Source organism: Balaenoptera physalus, assembly GCF_965194825.1.
Source record: "Balaenoptera physalus genome assembly, chromosome: 18".
NCBI lineage: Eukaryota > Metazoa > Chordata > Mammalia > Artiodactyla > Balaenopteridae > Balaenoptera > Balaenoptera physalus.
Window position 1 is genome coordinate 48250012 of NC_138899.1, and position 17124 is coordinate 48267135.

General features: G+C 35.4%; 1 protein-coding gene across 6 annotated transcripts in view; it reads right to left on the bottom strand.

The window, feature by feature from the left end:
* Window positions 1-17124, bottom strand: part of TDRD3 (tudor domain containing 3) — a 223456-nt gene that overhangs the window by 105896 nt on the left and 100436 nt on the right. For 5 of the 6 annotated variants that reach the window (XM_082435823.1, XM_082435825.1, XM_082435828.1 and 2 more), the window contains one exon: window positions 937-1097. In XM_082435823.1, coding sequence (XP_082291949.1) covers window positions 937-1097 — 161 coding nt within the window. Of the gene's footprint in view, window positions 1-936; window positions 1098-5821; window positions 5872-17124 lie in introns of all 6 variants that reach the window. The other variant, XM_082435827.1, reaches the window with a different exon arrangement.

Genomic DNA, 17124 nt, shown 5'->3' on the forward strand with positions numbered 1-17124 from the left:
CCCCAGGTAAAGGTAATTTTCTGAACTTCTATTCATTTCAGTTGATATATTTATTATAATCTGTATGCTGTGTGCTTACCTTGTCATATAAGCTACTTGGAGACAAAATCTAAATTCTTTTTAAATACCTTTGTCCCTCCAGCACCGGATAAAGAGGCTGGAATAAATTCTTGGGCAGGAGAGAAGCAAGGTCTAGGCATTTACACTAAATGAAAAAGCTCAAAGGACCCTGAGCAGCAAACACAGCATATAAAATGACTAAGAAAAGGGGGGTGGGGTTTGCAAATGTCCAATGAAAATTCCCATCTCAGAAAACAGAGTTTAAACTGATCTAATGGGGACACTGAGAATAAAGGTGACACTTTCTCTTGCTTCTCACCACTTTTCTCCATTCCAACAGGCATGACTCTAAAAACCTCTTATGAAAAATAGCCAAAACAAAGATTTGGAAAATGTTTCCTTATGGAGTTCTTCCTCCTCTTAGAAAGTGGGGTGGCATACAAACCTCTCTAGCTTCAATCATTTCCCCCAAGAAAACTCATTTGCTTATAAACTTTTCTAGACTGCTAAACAGTGTAATGGATACAACTAACTGTCAAGGAAGAAATTGTAACATATTTAAAGAAATTTTTGTTCTGAAAAAATTTTAATGACCTAAAATTTAGTGACAAAATTGAAAAGCTTACTTTCCATGTAAGAACACCTTAAATTTCTGTTTTTAATTATTAACTTTAAAAGTAAGGAGCGACTAACTCCATTTTAAACTATTTTTCTTTACAGATAAAGTAAAAATACAAACTCTTTCATTTATTCTGAAAAACTGTAACATGCACTTAAGAGTTCATTCCTTCTTTTCAAAGGTCTTAAAAACAAAATCCAATGTGAACAGTACCTTTAAACACTTATAACAAATATACACCATAAAGTGCCAATTACCTTATTTTTGACATGTAACTAAATTCTACTGCTGTACAACTTATATGACCATCAGTCATCTGCAAACGCAGCATTCTTGGGGCAGCCTGAGATTCTTCATTATCCTTTGGTGCAGCAACATTGCGAATTTTTTGAATTTGCAAAACACATGGACCTTCAAGCTGTCAAAAGACAAAGGAATAAATATCACTTTTAGCCATAGCTTTGTTTTCACTTAAAATGTTTCTCTTTTCCTTAATGGTTATACTTTATTATTTATAATGATAACTTCAATTAAATAAGTTCAAAATTTAAACTGTTATATACATCAGGGTGTTTTTTTTTTTCTTTTGTATTTAAAGATAAAACTTCAAAAAAGTCTCCTGAAGAATATTTTTAATATAATTCTGAATTCATTTTCAGAAAATAACAGGAAAAAACTCCAGGGAAAAAGTTATTTTTCTGAATTAAAGGTATATTAAAAGATGTTTTCAGTCTTATGTGCTCTAAATTGTTCACATATACCCACCCCGTTCCACCCATGTACACTAACAGACATTCTAGAATTAAAGAACTTGGTAATTTTTTAAGGGACATCAACTTTACAGCAGCACTTGAAAGGAATGTTTTCTGTTTAAAAACATCAAGTTTAAAGTACACCTTCTTCTGGCATTAAAAAAAATATATATACATATTCCAAAATTTAAACTATATAAAATCTAAGAAGTGTGAACTATACTTGACTTATTGTCACATTTCCTTTTTAAATGAGTTTAATGCTATGTTGTTATGCATTGGCAGTAAGGAGAATAAACGTCCTATCTAGCCATATTTTAATCAAAGAGAAAAAGAAAATTGATGGGCTAACTAGCTATTGAATATTAAGTTAAAAGTTTTTATATAATAAAACACTTATGTTGTAACTGGGGAATGAGAGCAAAATCTGCTTACATGTCTGAAAAATAAATTTAACATAAAGTAACACTTTCTACATTATAAAATATTATATCCATTAAGTAGTATCATACTTACAAAGAAAAAAAAGCTTTTTGTTATAGCCTTTTAAGTAAAATCTTTCTGTATGCATTAGTTTAATTTTTATTTTCAGCAAAGAGAAATGTGAAATGACATTTACACAATTTCTTGAGTAAGCATGTTCCCAGGTTGACAAATTTCTACTTCATATTTACCAGTATCTTTCCTGAAAGGGAGTAATTTTGTTATAAATTTAGCCCTAGAGAATATAATTAGAGAAAAGAGACGAAACTTACATCTAATTTTCAAGTATGAAAAAAAAAATTCTAAGTTGAAATAAGTCTAAAACCTTTAACAGATGTAGATAAGCTACTAATTCAGGATAAACTTTTTCTTTTACTTTTGCTAATGCCATTAAAATAAAGACATTTAAATTAAACCAGAGGCATGTTACGGTTCTTATAATGTTCATCATTCTCTATATTCTACTACTCCCAATATTTTTAGCCTAGACACTGACAAATATTTATCCTTTGCTTTACTAACCACATATAACTATTTAAATTTACATTTAAATTAATTAAAACTGAGTGAAATTAAAAATTCAATACTTCAGTCACACTGGTCACATTGAGTGTTCCCTTATCTGCACAACACATATACAGACTGTCCTACATCACTGCAAAAAGTTTATTAGACAATCAGTGGTGATCTAGACTTATGTGTTCCACAATGATACTAGCGAGTGCACATCCATTGAAGTGTGGGAGGAAAACAATTGTCTCTATTTAATTCTTAGTAAGAAAGAAATTAAATGTTCCTAATAATAATCAGAGCAACAAAGGCACTCTCATTCAGTCCATATGACATACAGGTCACAAGGCATCTTTATAGAATTTGGGGAAATCTACATCTCAAGGGTGTTGACATGGCACCTTCACTGGTTTGTTTGCTTTCAATGTATTATGACAAACTGACATTTATTTGTGTGCAGTTAAATGGATATACAGATATTACCTAGTTTTAACCATTAATGATCACAAAATGGACAAGTGGCTTTAAAAGATTCTGCCAAAGAAACACAAATTGAAGATAATGCCAACAACGCAATCACAGAGGGGGAACAGGACCATTTTTGCTGATCTCCTACAACTGGTTGACCATGAGAACAAAAAGCTAGGAATGCTAGGGAGGAACACCTGCTCCCAGATCTTGATGTTTCCTAGCAAGCAGCAAGTTTACTTATTTAATTACTCCAACCCCTGGCCTCTCCATCCCTTTTAGTGAATTAAATAGTGGCCCTGCCAAAAGATATATGTCCACCTGGAACCTGTAAACATAACCCTATTTGTGAAAAGGGACTTGGCATACCTAATTAAGATCAGTATCTAGGGGCTTCCCTGGTGGTGCAGTGGTTGAGTCTGCCTGCCAATGCAGGGGACACGGGTTCGTGCCCTGGTCTGGGAAGATCCCACATGCCGTGGAGCAACTGGGACTGTGAGCCACAATTGCTGAGCCTGCGCGTCTGGAGCCCGTGCTCCATAACAGGAGAGGCCACGATAGTGAGAGGCCCGCGCACCGCGATGAAGAGTGGCCCCCGCTTGCCGCAACTAGAGAAAGCCCTCGCACAGAAACGAAGACCCAACACAGCCACAAATAAAATAAATAAATAAATAAAAAAAAAAAAAAAAAAAAAAGATCAGTATCTAAAGATGAGATGAGCCCGGATTAGGAGAAATACAATGATGAGCTTCTTTAGAAGAGAAGGGAAAATAAACACAAAGACACTGGGTATAAAGGCCATGGGAAGAAAAAAATGGGAGCAGAAATTGGAGTTACACATCTACAAGCCAAGGAACACCAAAGACTGCCCACAGCTACTGGAAGCTATGAGAGGGGTATGAAACAGACTCTCCTTCAGAGCCTCCGAAAGGAACCAACCCTGCTGACACCTTGATTTTTGACTTCTGTCCCACAGAACTGTGAAAGAATAAATTTCTGTTGTTTTATGCCCCCAAGTTCGTGGGAATTTGTTACAAAAGCCTCAGGAAACTAACACACCCATTTATGAAATGACTTATCTGATTGGGAAGAATATACTGTATATTTTGGGCTCATCCTCACCCTTCCTTTCTTGGGATCTAGGTAGGGACCCTGAGGAGGAGGTACCTACTCAGCCTCTTCACTGGATTAGCACTGCAATAAGTGAGTGTACAAATCTGTCAGGTTTGTGGTTCAATTAATGCATCCATTTGGCTCTCCCACCAAGCCACATCTCCCAAATTAATTTTTATCAGTAGTAAAGTTGATACTTTGGCCCACATCTGCCACTTCTTTCTCTCTCAGTCGATTCAGAACCAAAGTAAAAAAGAAGGTACTATTTATTAGACTCTCCTTAGAAACTCCCAAATTACACACAGTCTTTTTATAATCAATTCTCAATTTGAATCAACAGGCCTTAAGACTAGTTCCACAATTCAGAAAGATTCTATAAGTAAAACTGCAGATATAACGATTTTTTTCATTATTATGTTTACAATATTCAGTTTATTATCCTCTGTAGTCAAAAAATAGGGAAGTACTGGATCTAAATAAAACACAAATAGTAGAATAAAATGTTAAGATCCTAGATTAATTTCGCCTTTACATGAGCAATAAGGAGCAAGTAAAAGAAATTACTGTAAAAAATTTAAATAGGTAAGAAGAAAGATCTCTAATTCTAATAAACAATATCAAGTATACACCAGAGATATTCTCTGGGGCCAGAAAAAAGTCATCCAGGCTTCATTCCTTCCTTTCCCTAGGTAGATGGACCTCTCTATTATCTGAACTCCTAACTAGTCATATCAATTGATATGGAATGTCAGATTTAAATGACTGTATTAGTTTATTAATTTATTGATCATATTAAATAACATTCTTGTTTACAATCAGACTCTCCAAAGTTTGGATGACATGGAACCATACTTATCTATAGTCTGATCACACCCAGATAAATGGTTAAAACAGAATTTTTGAGGAATCAAGAAACGATCTAAATTTAGACATTCTATGATACTATGAAAAATCTGCCAGCTATTTCTTTTTATAATCTTATCAATTTCCTTGAGAAATAAATTTCTCACTCTATCTATACCTAACAACATAAGCATCACATTTTCCATCAACACTAGCAACGGGGCCATATACTCAGAAGGAATCTATGAGTATGATTAAGTTCTGATAAATCTTCCGTCATTATTGCAAAGTGGGTTAAAATTAAGAGAATAAAAAAGTTTCATTCTCCACAGTCCTTTTTAAGTACTTAAAATCATAATTTATTTCTTTACTCTGTTACTACTTCCAAAAGCATTTCCAGTGGCTTCAGTAGAGATTTTCTAGGGCTCATTTTTTCATCCACTCATATTTATATCAAGAGAAGTTTTTGCTGGACTATTCACATCTCTACCTGAGGATCCAAGCAACTGGGTAATGATTCAAGTGCCTTGGAATATGAAATAGTGGTTCTGCCTACAGCTGCTTTAAAAGCCTGAAGGATAAATTTTTATGACGCCCTCTTTCTCATCTACTTCTTTGCTCTGTTGAAATAACTCAATATCATTTTAACAAAATTTGATATTAATAAACATGGGGGTGGGACAGGAAGAAATCAGAAAAAAGTATCATTTGTCACACTCTGTACCATCCTAAGGATAGTATCAGACTCAAGAAAACTGGAACAAAAGAAAATTGTTTATTATAATGTTAGAAATTTCAGAACTTTCCCCATGTCACCTATGCAGGCATCTATGGTAAGCCTCAATTTGGAGGACATTTTCCTCCAGACAAAATCTATGTTTGCTTCTGATCGAAACAACACTGCAATTGAGAGCCTCAGCTTTCGGCCTGTGGAAAAGTAGCAAAGTTAACCTTAGCCAGAATCTCAACTCACTGTCAGTTAGCAGCACCACACTAGCTCCATAATCCTTTCTATCAGCTTTCCTGATTCAGGTGCCCAAAATTTCCATGCAGAAAGATAAAGAAATATAAAATTACAAGAAAATATGATACAAGGAAATAAGCTACAAAATATGAGAATCATAAAAATATTAATTTTTTAAAAAAATTTAAGACTCTAAGGAGTTGAGAATTTGGAATTATCAAACACAGACTATAAAACAATAAGCCTAATCTAGAGAATTTATATAGAACTGTGAACCTAACAACTAGGGAAAAAATATTCCCCTTAAGCAAGCATGTGACATATAAACATATATCAAGCCATAATGTAAGCCTCTATAAAATTTCAAATACAGCTATCTTTCAGTGCAAATTCTCTGACCACAATATAACTGAATTAGAAATCTGTAACAAAAAGAAAAAAAAGAGATAATGTTCTATTATTAAAACAAAGAAGAAATCTTAATATAAACTGAAAAATATTTAGGACCGAATGATAATGAAAATACCATGCGTAAAACCTTTGGGATATAGTCAAAGCAATGGCAGAAGAAAAATTAATAGCCTCGAGATGCTTATATTAGAAAAAAAGTAAATAAATGAGTCGAACTAACAAGTTGGGAAAAGAACAACAGAATGAGTTCAAACAAGGTACAAGAAAGAAGAAAATAAAGATAAATTAATGAAATAGCAAACTAAAAATACAATAAAGAGGGTTAACAAAGTCTAGCGTTGGTTCTTTGCAAAGACTGATGAAACTGATACTGAGCAAGACTGACCAGGAAGCAAAGAGTAATAATGCAAATAAACAATCTAAGGAGTAATAATAGTAATAAAAACACAAACATACTTTCACTAGCAATGAAAAAACAATAAGAGACCTATGCATACCAATCTAAATGTCCATCAGCTAGAGAATGGAAAGGAAAAAGTAAAGTCCATACAATGGAATACTACTCAGCAATAAATAATAACAAACTACTGATACATGTTACATCATGGATTCACCTCAAAAACATGACAGTAAGTGAAAGAAGCCAGATACAACAAAGTATATACTGTGTGATCCCATTCATGTGAAGTGTCAACAAAAGGCATATTTATAGAGAAAACGTAAAAGAATACACAGATATATTAAGAACAATAAGTACAAGATAGCAAATTTAAGATTAGCATACAACTATTGGTTACCTTTTTATGTACCCCTAACAGAGAAAAAAACAGTAATTTTTTTAAAAAACACCATTTACAACAACAAAAATAGGAAGTTCCGAGCATAAAGCTTGCATATAGATATACAACCTATATACTTTCAATAAATTATAAAACTTTATGGACAAAACTAAATAAATGAAGAGATACATCCAAGGGTGTGCTGAAGCCAGCTCAGGCCAGTTCACAAGTGCCTGTTACGAGCACTTCTTCCCAATTTCAGCTTTGGTGATTTCACAGTATAGCTTATAATCAGCCACTGCAGGAATTTTTATACTACAAATAGTGGCAACTACTACATATTAGGGCTTTATTTTTTCCTCTTCAGAGAGGCAGCTTACCAGCATTTCACTTGTAATTAGTTATCATAAAGATGTCAATTGTCTTTAAGCTGATACGCAGATTCAATGCAATTTCATTCAAAACTCTGACCCATTTTAAGAAACTTGATCATTTGGTTCTAAAATGTATATTGGGGAAGGCAGTCATCAGGGACAGAATAGCCTGAGGAAGAATAATGTATGTTACAACCAAAAGATTAGAAAAATTTGATAATATCAAGTGCCACAAAAGACATGGATCAATGGGATCTCACATACACTACTGAAGGTAATACAAATTGGTACAACCACTTGGAAAAATAATTTGGCATTATCTGGTAAAGCTGAACACTGGCTTACTCTAGCATACAATAATTCAATTCCTGGTTATATTCCCTAAAGAAACTCTTACACACATGCATCAGAAAAAATATACAAGTTTGTTCCTAGACGTAGTAGTAGTCATCTATTATTTAAAGAAAAAAAAAGAAAGAAGGGAAAAAGAAACACATCTAAATATCCATCAACAGGAGAATGAATAAGTAAATTATGGTATATTTAGATAGCTTAATATTATATAAAAGTGAAAATGAATGAATATTAGGTATATACAACATGGACATATGTTACAGCCATCACACTGAATGATAAAAGCAAGTTACAGCAGACAATCTGTTAACATTTTGTAAAGCTTAAAAACGAAACAGTAGGACCTCCCTGGTGGCACAGTGGTTAAGAATCCACCTACCAATGCAGGGAACATGGGTTCGAGTCCTGGTCCAGGAAGATCCCACATGCCGCGGAGCAACTAGGCCCATGCGTCACGACTACTGAGTCTGCACTCTAGAGCCTGCGTGCCACAACTACTGAAGCCCGCGTGCCTAGAGCCCGTGCTCCGCAACAAGAGCAGCCACTGCAATGAGAAGCCTGCACACCGCAAGTAAGAGTAGCCCAGGCTCGCCGCAACTACAGAAAAGCCTATGTGCAGCAGCCAAGACCCAACGCAGCCAAAAATAAATAAATAAATAAATAATTTTTTAAAAAAAAACTCTCTTAAAAACAAACCAACATATTATACAGAAATAACTACATATGTAACTAAAATATTTCTTCTAAAAGTCAAGAAAAGCTAAAGTCAAAATTCACAACAATCATTTCTTGGTGTTTGGGAGAGGAAGAGCTAGGACAGAATGGTATTGTAACGTTCTAGTTCTTACATCAGGCTGAGGCTTCACAGATGCTCACCTCATTTTTAAGCTTCAAAAGAGATATGTTTGTATATATCCAATATTACATTAAAATTGCTCAAATAATTTACATAACATTTTGAAATTAAGACATTGGGTAGTTCACAGAAGTGTCAGGAGTATTAGAAAACTAAGTCTGTAGCCTTCACAGCAAGAATAACAGTGAAAATCAAACCACAGACTGGTTTAATGGCACTAGTATGTTGATGAAACAGTTTGGGATAGGAAGGGTAGAGAAGAAGCCCTAATTTGTAGCATTTGCCAATTTCCATGGCTGATTTCAACTACTCACCTCTAAACAGGGAAGAGATGCTGACATTCAGCCTTCATGAGTTGGAACAAGCTAGATCCAGCACACTCAAGCATCTAGCTCTACACCTTGTACTATCAATCTTACTTGCCCTGGACACTGACCCCAGCACTGTTGGCAGCTATTACCCTAGAAACTCAATCCTGCTGTAGCTTCTGCCAGTACCAGAGAGGATTCACCACAGTTCCTGCTTTTTTGTGTGACTAACCCATGTCCTATGCAGCTATACCTGAACTAGTAGAGCTGAGGTACATGTGCACAGCATAGGTGCAAAGGAGGCTGGGGAAAAAGTATCCGGCATTTTCTTCTCCACCACCAAGACTTTGAAAATGGGAAATTCCCCCAAACAAAGGAAGAGAATTCAGGTTCTAGGAAGTATAAATGTTAACTTACTTATCTTCCATGTATTATTATCAGGCAAGAAGATTTTGTGAAGGTCTATTTTCTATAGTTTGTATAGTAAAATACCTTTTTTGGGGTAGTTTTATTTTCTAAATATAAATAATACGTGTATGTGTGTATGCATGTGTATACATATATAACGTTTATACACACACCAGATACACTCTCCCACCGTAAGATGTTAAATATGCCCCCAAATGGGGATTTACCTATTATTCCCTTATTGAGAATTACAAGTCTAAAAACTAACAGTCTAGCAAGAAAAGCAATCTCTCCACCTCATCTCACTAAGCTTAACAAGCTGAGATGGCTGCCCCTCCCTTGTATGTACTTCTGACATAGCATTTGTTCCACTATACTGACATTGTTGGTTCCTTGATCTCTTATTAGGGTATATGCTTCAAGAAGGCAGGGGCTGTCCTGTTGATCTCTGCAGCCCCTGCACTTAGCACATGTATACATTCAAAAATTGCTTGATAAAGAAGTTACCTTGTGTTTTTACTATAATTTATTTAGCACTTACTAGATACACCAGAAAATGCAGCAGGATTTTTACATGTTATTTTTTTTTATAAATTTATTTACTTATTTATTTTATTTTTGGCTGTGTTGGGTATTTGTTGCTACGCATGGGCTTTCTCTAGTTGCAGCGAGCGGGGGCTACTCTTCGTTGTGGTGCACGCGCTTCTCATTGCAGTGGCTTCCCTTGTTGCAGAGCACGGGCTCTAGGCACACGGGTTTCAGTAGTTGTGGCTCACAGACTCTAGAGCGCAGGATCAGCAGTTGTGGTGCACGGGCTTAGTTGCTCCGCAGCATGTGGGATCTTCCCGGACCAGGGCTCGAACCCATGTCCCCTGCATTGACAGGTGGATTCTCAACCACTGCGCCACCAGGGAAGTCCTACATAAGTTATTTAATTTACCTCCAGAACTAAAAAGTATATTAGGATCATCTGTGTGTCTTAAATGAGAAAATTGAGAGCAGAGGATAAAGTATTTTGACAGAGGTTACCCAGCCAGTAAGAGGTAGAATTAGAATTCAAACTCAGATATGCCACACACCAAAGTCTGTCTTCTTTGTTTCATACATTCTAAAACTATGATAAAATTTGTTACATACTAAAAACATGTAGGTATAAAGGGCAGTAGGAATATTAACTCTTAAAAATTAATTCTGTTCAAAAGAGGTCAAGAAAATTAGAAGAGAAGTGGCATTCAAGTTGGAATTTGAAGACTAAATAGCAGTTTGCCTGACAGCCGAGGGAAGAACATTCCATTCACATGGCAATTATTAAGGTCCTGTAGCAACAAAAGCCTATGATTTTAGAAAAGCTGCAGCTCCCTCATCTCTAAAGTAAAACAGAGGTTGGTAACGATTTCTATTTTTCAATGCTGTTCTGAAGATTACACAGATTATTTAACATGGGACCTGGCACAAAGTAGGTTCTCAATAAAGAGAAAGAGAAGTGTTTACTGAAAACCAGGGTTCTCCTAGGTAAGTTAGGGGCTTGTACCAATAAAGGTCAAGAAGAAAGCAGGTTAAAAGCAAGAGGAACACTGAAGGAAATAGCTTTGGGAAGGTAGTCCCTAATCCTGATCTCAAATTTTTCAATTGATATTCATATACATCAAGAGAGTTTAAATGGATAAATAAATAATAAAAGAAAAACTTTCTGAATCATAAATATGGTAGTATACCTACTAGAAGATCTAAAAGTTTCTACCCCTTAGAAATTTTAAAAACAGGGTATTATAAATGTCTAGTAATAGACAAAAAGACAACATAATATTGAATAGGTTTTCCCAAACTTGAGATCGCCTGAAAAAACATCAATTTATACATCAAATTTGCTCTTATTCAATCAGGGCAATTACAGCCAATCAATTATAAGAAAAACATTGTGGGACTCCAGTCAAAAGTAACACTTCTTTCAATGTGTCATTTGCCTATTTCCATCCTTCACAGCTATAGCTTTTCATTTTCTGGGAGGGTTAGAAAAAAAAAAAAAAAAAAAGGTGAACAGTTTGTTTTTTAATTATCATTAGAGTATCTAATATATATTCTATATATTGATTTGTGCGGTTGCTTTTAAACTACACAGAAGTCCTACTAATAATTACCAATAAGCACTTGTAAATAAAGCACAGTAATATCAGAATTTTAGTAATCTATTTTTCTAAAATCAAAAGTGCATGTTTAATTTTAATAACTCACTAAAAGAAACACTGGTAAATCGTATTACTTATTAACATATATAAAACATGACACAATTTATTTAACTTAAAACATTTTTCAATTATTTTTTTTCTGAAAACATCCAAGTTCTGTATTGTCTGAGGGTGAGAGGGCGTTCAGTTTGAATTTTAAGGCAGTGAAGCCATCTTGTGGTTGATGTTGGTGTTGCTGAGGCTTTGAGAAGGTCACTTCTAACCGGAAAAATTAGGCCTTTAATCACAGTTTCACATTTAAAAATGCATATATAACCTGTCAGTCCTAAAACTTAGATGAAAAAAATAAACACAGATCTGGAAAGCCTTTACTGTTAGGGCTTCACAGTAATGCATTAAAGTCCTCACACAGCTGGACTGGTAATAAAGTATTTTTACATTAACCTATATTTTATAATTAACTTCTACACCTTGGTTCAGAGGCTAAAGCTATGAAAATAACTACAACAAAATATTAAACTTGGAGAAGAATATGAAAAATATTAAACAGTTTTATAGGAAGCATAGTCTTACTTCCATTTCGTCATGACTTCTTTCCATGATTTTTACCTTACAAGCTAAATATTCCAGGACCTTGTAATATCTAGATATACAAAGCCTGCCCTGAAAAACTCAGAAGTTGCAGCATATAGCTTCCTCGGCACATATTGCTCCACTCTAAAAACCTTTATGGCCTAAAAATCAAACATAAACTGCTTATGGGAAAATCTAGCTTAGGCTTAGAACCCTGGAGAAAAGTGTCATCTTCCCACTCTCACTACTTTTTAAATTTGTCTGAAACCTTTGCATCAAGGTTACAAGCAACCTTATGGAGAAAATATGGGAACTGCAAAATAATATTAAGAACAGAATGGGAGGAAAGAGAAAAGAATGTGAACAAAACTATTACATTAATTACTAACAAAGTTACTTGCATTTTTTTGGCCATCCTACTTCCTCACAAAATAATCAATGATAACTAATAGAATTATTAAGACTTCAGTTTCAAAATTCAGATGACAATGCCCTTCTGAAGGTCCCAGTTTGTCTTAGGACAAAACAGATGTAACTACAATGTTCCAGGATTAACTGTCTTCTCCTAACTGCAGACCTACCATCTCTCCAACCTGATCATAGCTCTCTCCGCACTTCCTTTTCAAATGCTGAAAATGCTGTTATCTAAGCCTTATTAATTATGATAATAACAATACACAGCATGTAAGCATTTACTTTTGGCCTCTCAGGAGAAGAAGTTTGAAGACTCCTCTCTACATTCCTTTAATCTACTTCTAAAGAGGATTACTGCTCTGTCTTGCAGAATCTCTAGTACATTGGATGGAGCCTCGGGCCTAATGAATAAGCTTCCAAGGGGGATGGAAGACCCAGGACTACGGCTCTTTTAAAGGACCCACACAAAACTAATGGAAGTAGCTCCTAAAAAGACAGCCTCCTCTCTTCTCTTGCTTATTAAGGATTTGCTTCTTAAACACTGGGGCAAATGCTCTCCAATTCTTTTTCCTTTGGCTTTCTCTCTTAGGAGTGGTAATATCACAGGCAGGCAAGGAACTCAGTAGAAATAGAGCAGGACTTTGACCTACTTTGATTCTATTATACTAAGATCAACCTAGCTCTAGTGATAAAGTTCTGCATTAGGGGCTGGGGCTAAAACACAGTCAATAATGAAGTATCCATTTGCCTTACTTCATTTACTGCATTCCCTTGGAGATCTCTAAGTAACAAGATAACAAACTAAGGTAATAAACATGCACTCTTAGATCTCCAGGACAAAAATACCATCCTAAATGTCTCATAATGCTCAATACTTGCCATACACATTTCACTACATTTAAGATGTCACATAGATTACATCATTTAATTCTTCAATGTCATAAGGGACATAATATTTGAATGATAAGAAAATTAAAATCTGGCAAGATTAAATAACTACCAGAAGTCACAGAAACATAATAAGCAGAAGAATGAGGATTTAAATCCAGCCCAATAATTCTAAAATCTATATCTGTCCAATATGTTACCAGCCCCTACTGTTTTATTCTCCCTCTCCACATCGCATCTGAAGCACATCAAAACCATGCCTCTGCTTCCTGGGACAGCTAGTCTATCTCACACTTTAAATTTTCTGTCTAAATTAGTTTTTGCAAAACTAGTTTCTAGTATGATGTATTTGGAAAATCACTAGGTAATACAGTTCTTTCTTTCATTCATTATTCTTTTACTATTAAAAGAAAATTAGAAAATAATGTTATTTTATACCAAAATCTGACATGTTCAAGGAACAGGAAGATTACTTATTCAAATACTCTGTTTAGCGTTGGTGGTATAGTGGTGAGCATAGCTGCCTTCCAAATACTCTGTTTATCTTATGCACAGATTAAAATAAAATTTATTTAAAATTTTTTATTTAAAATTTATTTTATATAAGAACTATTACATAATTTTAGTGTCTAGACCCATGTCTTAATGATTATGTCACCATTAACATGATGAAGTGCTGGGTAATAAAGCTTTCCAATAAAGGCACAAATAAAGCAACTTTTACTGTATTAGTCTTATTTTACAGACAAAGACGCACAACTAATTCATGTCAAAAATACATTCCTTAAACATTTACTTTTGCCTGAAAGCAGTTATATTTTTATACAACGTATGAAGTTTTAACCAAAGGCAAATAAAATGAGTAATTCCCGTGTGTTGGCTTCTAAAAATTCTATTAAAATTATTTTTCAGAACATTTTCACGAATACTGTGAAGAGAATTTTATTTGGCGTCTGAAGGAAAAATATAAATGGGAAGAGCAGAAAGGGGATATCCCACTCTACTTCTGTTTCACGTGAAGACAGCTTATTTTGTATCTTTTCATTTTATGTATAAGCTAAATCTACATCAGCATTAAAAATATTTCAAAGGATAAAATTTGGCAGAGAAAATTCTAGATTCAAATATTCTAAGTTATATTTTATTTTTGTTAGCTACATTCAAAGGAAATTCTGAAGAGACCACTTATAAAACTTTGTGAGAAGATGGCAGAGTAGAAGGGTGTGTGCTCACTCTCCCTTGCGAGAGCACCAGAATCACAGCTAACTGCTGCAAAATCGACAGGAAGACACTGGAACTCACCAAAAAAGATATGCCACATCCAAAGACAAAGGAGAAGCCGCAACAAGACAGTAGGATGGGCGCAATCACAATAAAATCAAATCCTATTACCACTGGATGGGTGACTCACAAACTGGAGAACAATTATACCACAGAAGTCCACCCATTGGAGTGAAGGTCCTGAGCCCCACATCAGTCTTCCCAACCTGGGGGTCCGGCAACAGGAGAAGGAATTCCCAGAGAACCAGATTTTGAAGGCTAGCGGAATTTTATTGCAGGACTTCGACAGGACTGGGAGAAAAAGAGACTCCACTCTTGGAGGGCACACACAAAGTAGTGTGTGCATAATGACCCAGGGAGAAGGAGAAGTGAACCCATAGGAGAATGAACCAGACCTACCTGCTAGTGTTGGTGGGTCTCCTGCAGAGGTAAGGGGTGGCTGTGGCTCACTACAGGGAAAAGGACACTGGCAGCAGAAGTTCTGGGAAATACTCCTTGGTGTGAGCCCTCCCAGAGTACGCCATTAGCCCCACCAAAGAGCCTGTTGGCTCCAGTGCTGGGTCACCTCAGGCCAAACAACCAACAGGGAGGGAACTCAGCCCCACCCATCAGCAGACAAGTGGATTAAAGTTTTACTGAACTCTGCCCAGCCAAGCAACACCCAGCTCTACCCACCACCAGTCCCTCCATTAGGAACCTTGCACAAGCCTCTTAGATAGCCTCATCCACCAAAGGGTAGGCAGCAAAAGCAAAAAGAAATACAATCCTTCAGGCTGTGCAATGAAAACCACATTTACAGAAAGATAGACAACATGAAAAGGCAGAGGACTATGTACCAGACGAAGGAACAAGATAAAACCCCAGAAAAACAACTAAATGAAGTGGAGATAGGCAACCTTCCAGAAAAAGAATTCAGAATAATGATAGTAAAGATGATCCAGGACCTCAGAAAAAGAATGGCAGCAAAGATTGAGAAGATGCAAGAAATGTTTAACAAACACCTAGAAGAATTAAAGAACATACAAACAAAGATGAACAATACAATAACTGAAATGAAAAATACACTAGAAGGAATCAATAGCAGAATAACTGAGGCAGAAGAACAGATAAGTGACCTGGAAGACAGAATGGTGGAATTCACTGCTGTGGAACAGAATAAAGAAAAAAGAATGAAAACAAATGAAGACAGCCTAAGAGACCTCTGGGACAACATTAAATGCACCAACATTCACATTAGGGGTGTCCCAAAAGGAGAAGAGAGACAGAAAGGACCTGAGAAAATATTTGAAGATATTATAGTTGAAAACTTCCCTAACATGGGAAAGGGAACAGCTCCCCAAGTCCAAGAAGCACAGAGAGTCCCAGGCAGGATAAACCCAAGGAGAAACATACCAAGATACATAATAATCAAATTGACAAAAATTAAAGACAAAGAAAAATTATTAAAAGCAGCAAGGGAAAAGCAACAAATAACATACAAGGGAACTCCCAAAAGGTTAACAGCTGATTTCTCGGTAGAAACTCTACAAGCCAGAAAGGAGTGGCACAATATATTTAAAGTGATTAAAGGGAAGAACCTACAACCAAGATTACTCGACCAGAAAAGGATCTCATTCAGATTCGATGGAGAAATCAAAAGCTTTACAGACAAGCAAAAGCTAAGAGAATTTAGCACCACCAAACCAGGTCAACAACAAATGCTAAAGGAACTTCTCTAACTGGGAAACACAAGGGAAGAAAAGGACCTACAAAAACAAACCCAAAACAATTAAGAAAATGGGAACAGGAACATACATATCAATAATAACCTTAAATGTGAATGGATTAAATGCTCCAACCAAAAGAAACAGGCTTGCTGAATGGATACAAACGTAAGACCCGTATATATGCTGTCTACAAGAGACACACTTCAGACCTAGGAACACATACAGAATGAAAGTGAGGGGATGGAAAAAGATATCCCAAGCAAATGGAAATCAAAAGAAAGCTGGAGTAGCAATACTCATATCAGATAAAATAGACTTTAAAATAAAGAATGTTAGAAGAGACAAGGAAGGACACTACATAATGATCAACGGATCAATCCAAGAAGAAGATATAACAATTATAAATATATATGCACCCAACATAGGAGCACCTCAATATATAAGGCTATAAAAGAGGAAATTGACAGTAACACAATAATAGTGGGGGACTTCAACACCTCACTTACACCAATGGACAGATCATCCAGATGGAAAATTAAAAAGGAAACATAAGCTTTAAATGATACAATAGACCAGATAGATTTAATTGATATCTATAGGATATTCCATCCAAAAACAGCAGATTACACTTTCTTCTCAAGTGCACACAGAACATTCTACAGGATAGATGACATTTTGGGTCACAAATCAAGCCTTGGTAAATTTAAGAAAATTGAAATTGTATCAAGCATCTTTTCAGACCACAATGCAATGAGACAAGAAATAAATTACAGG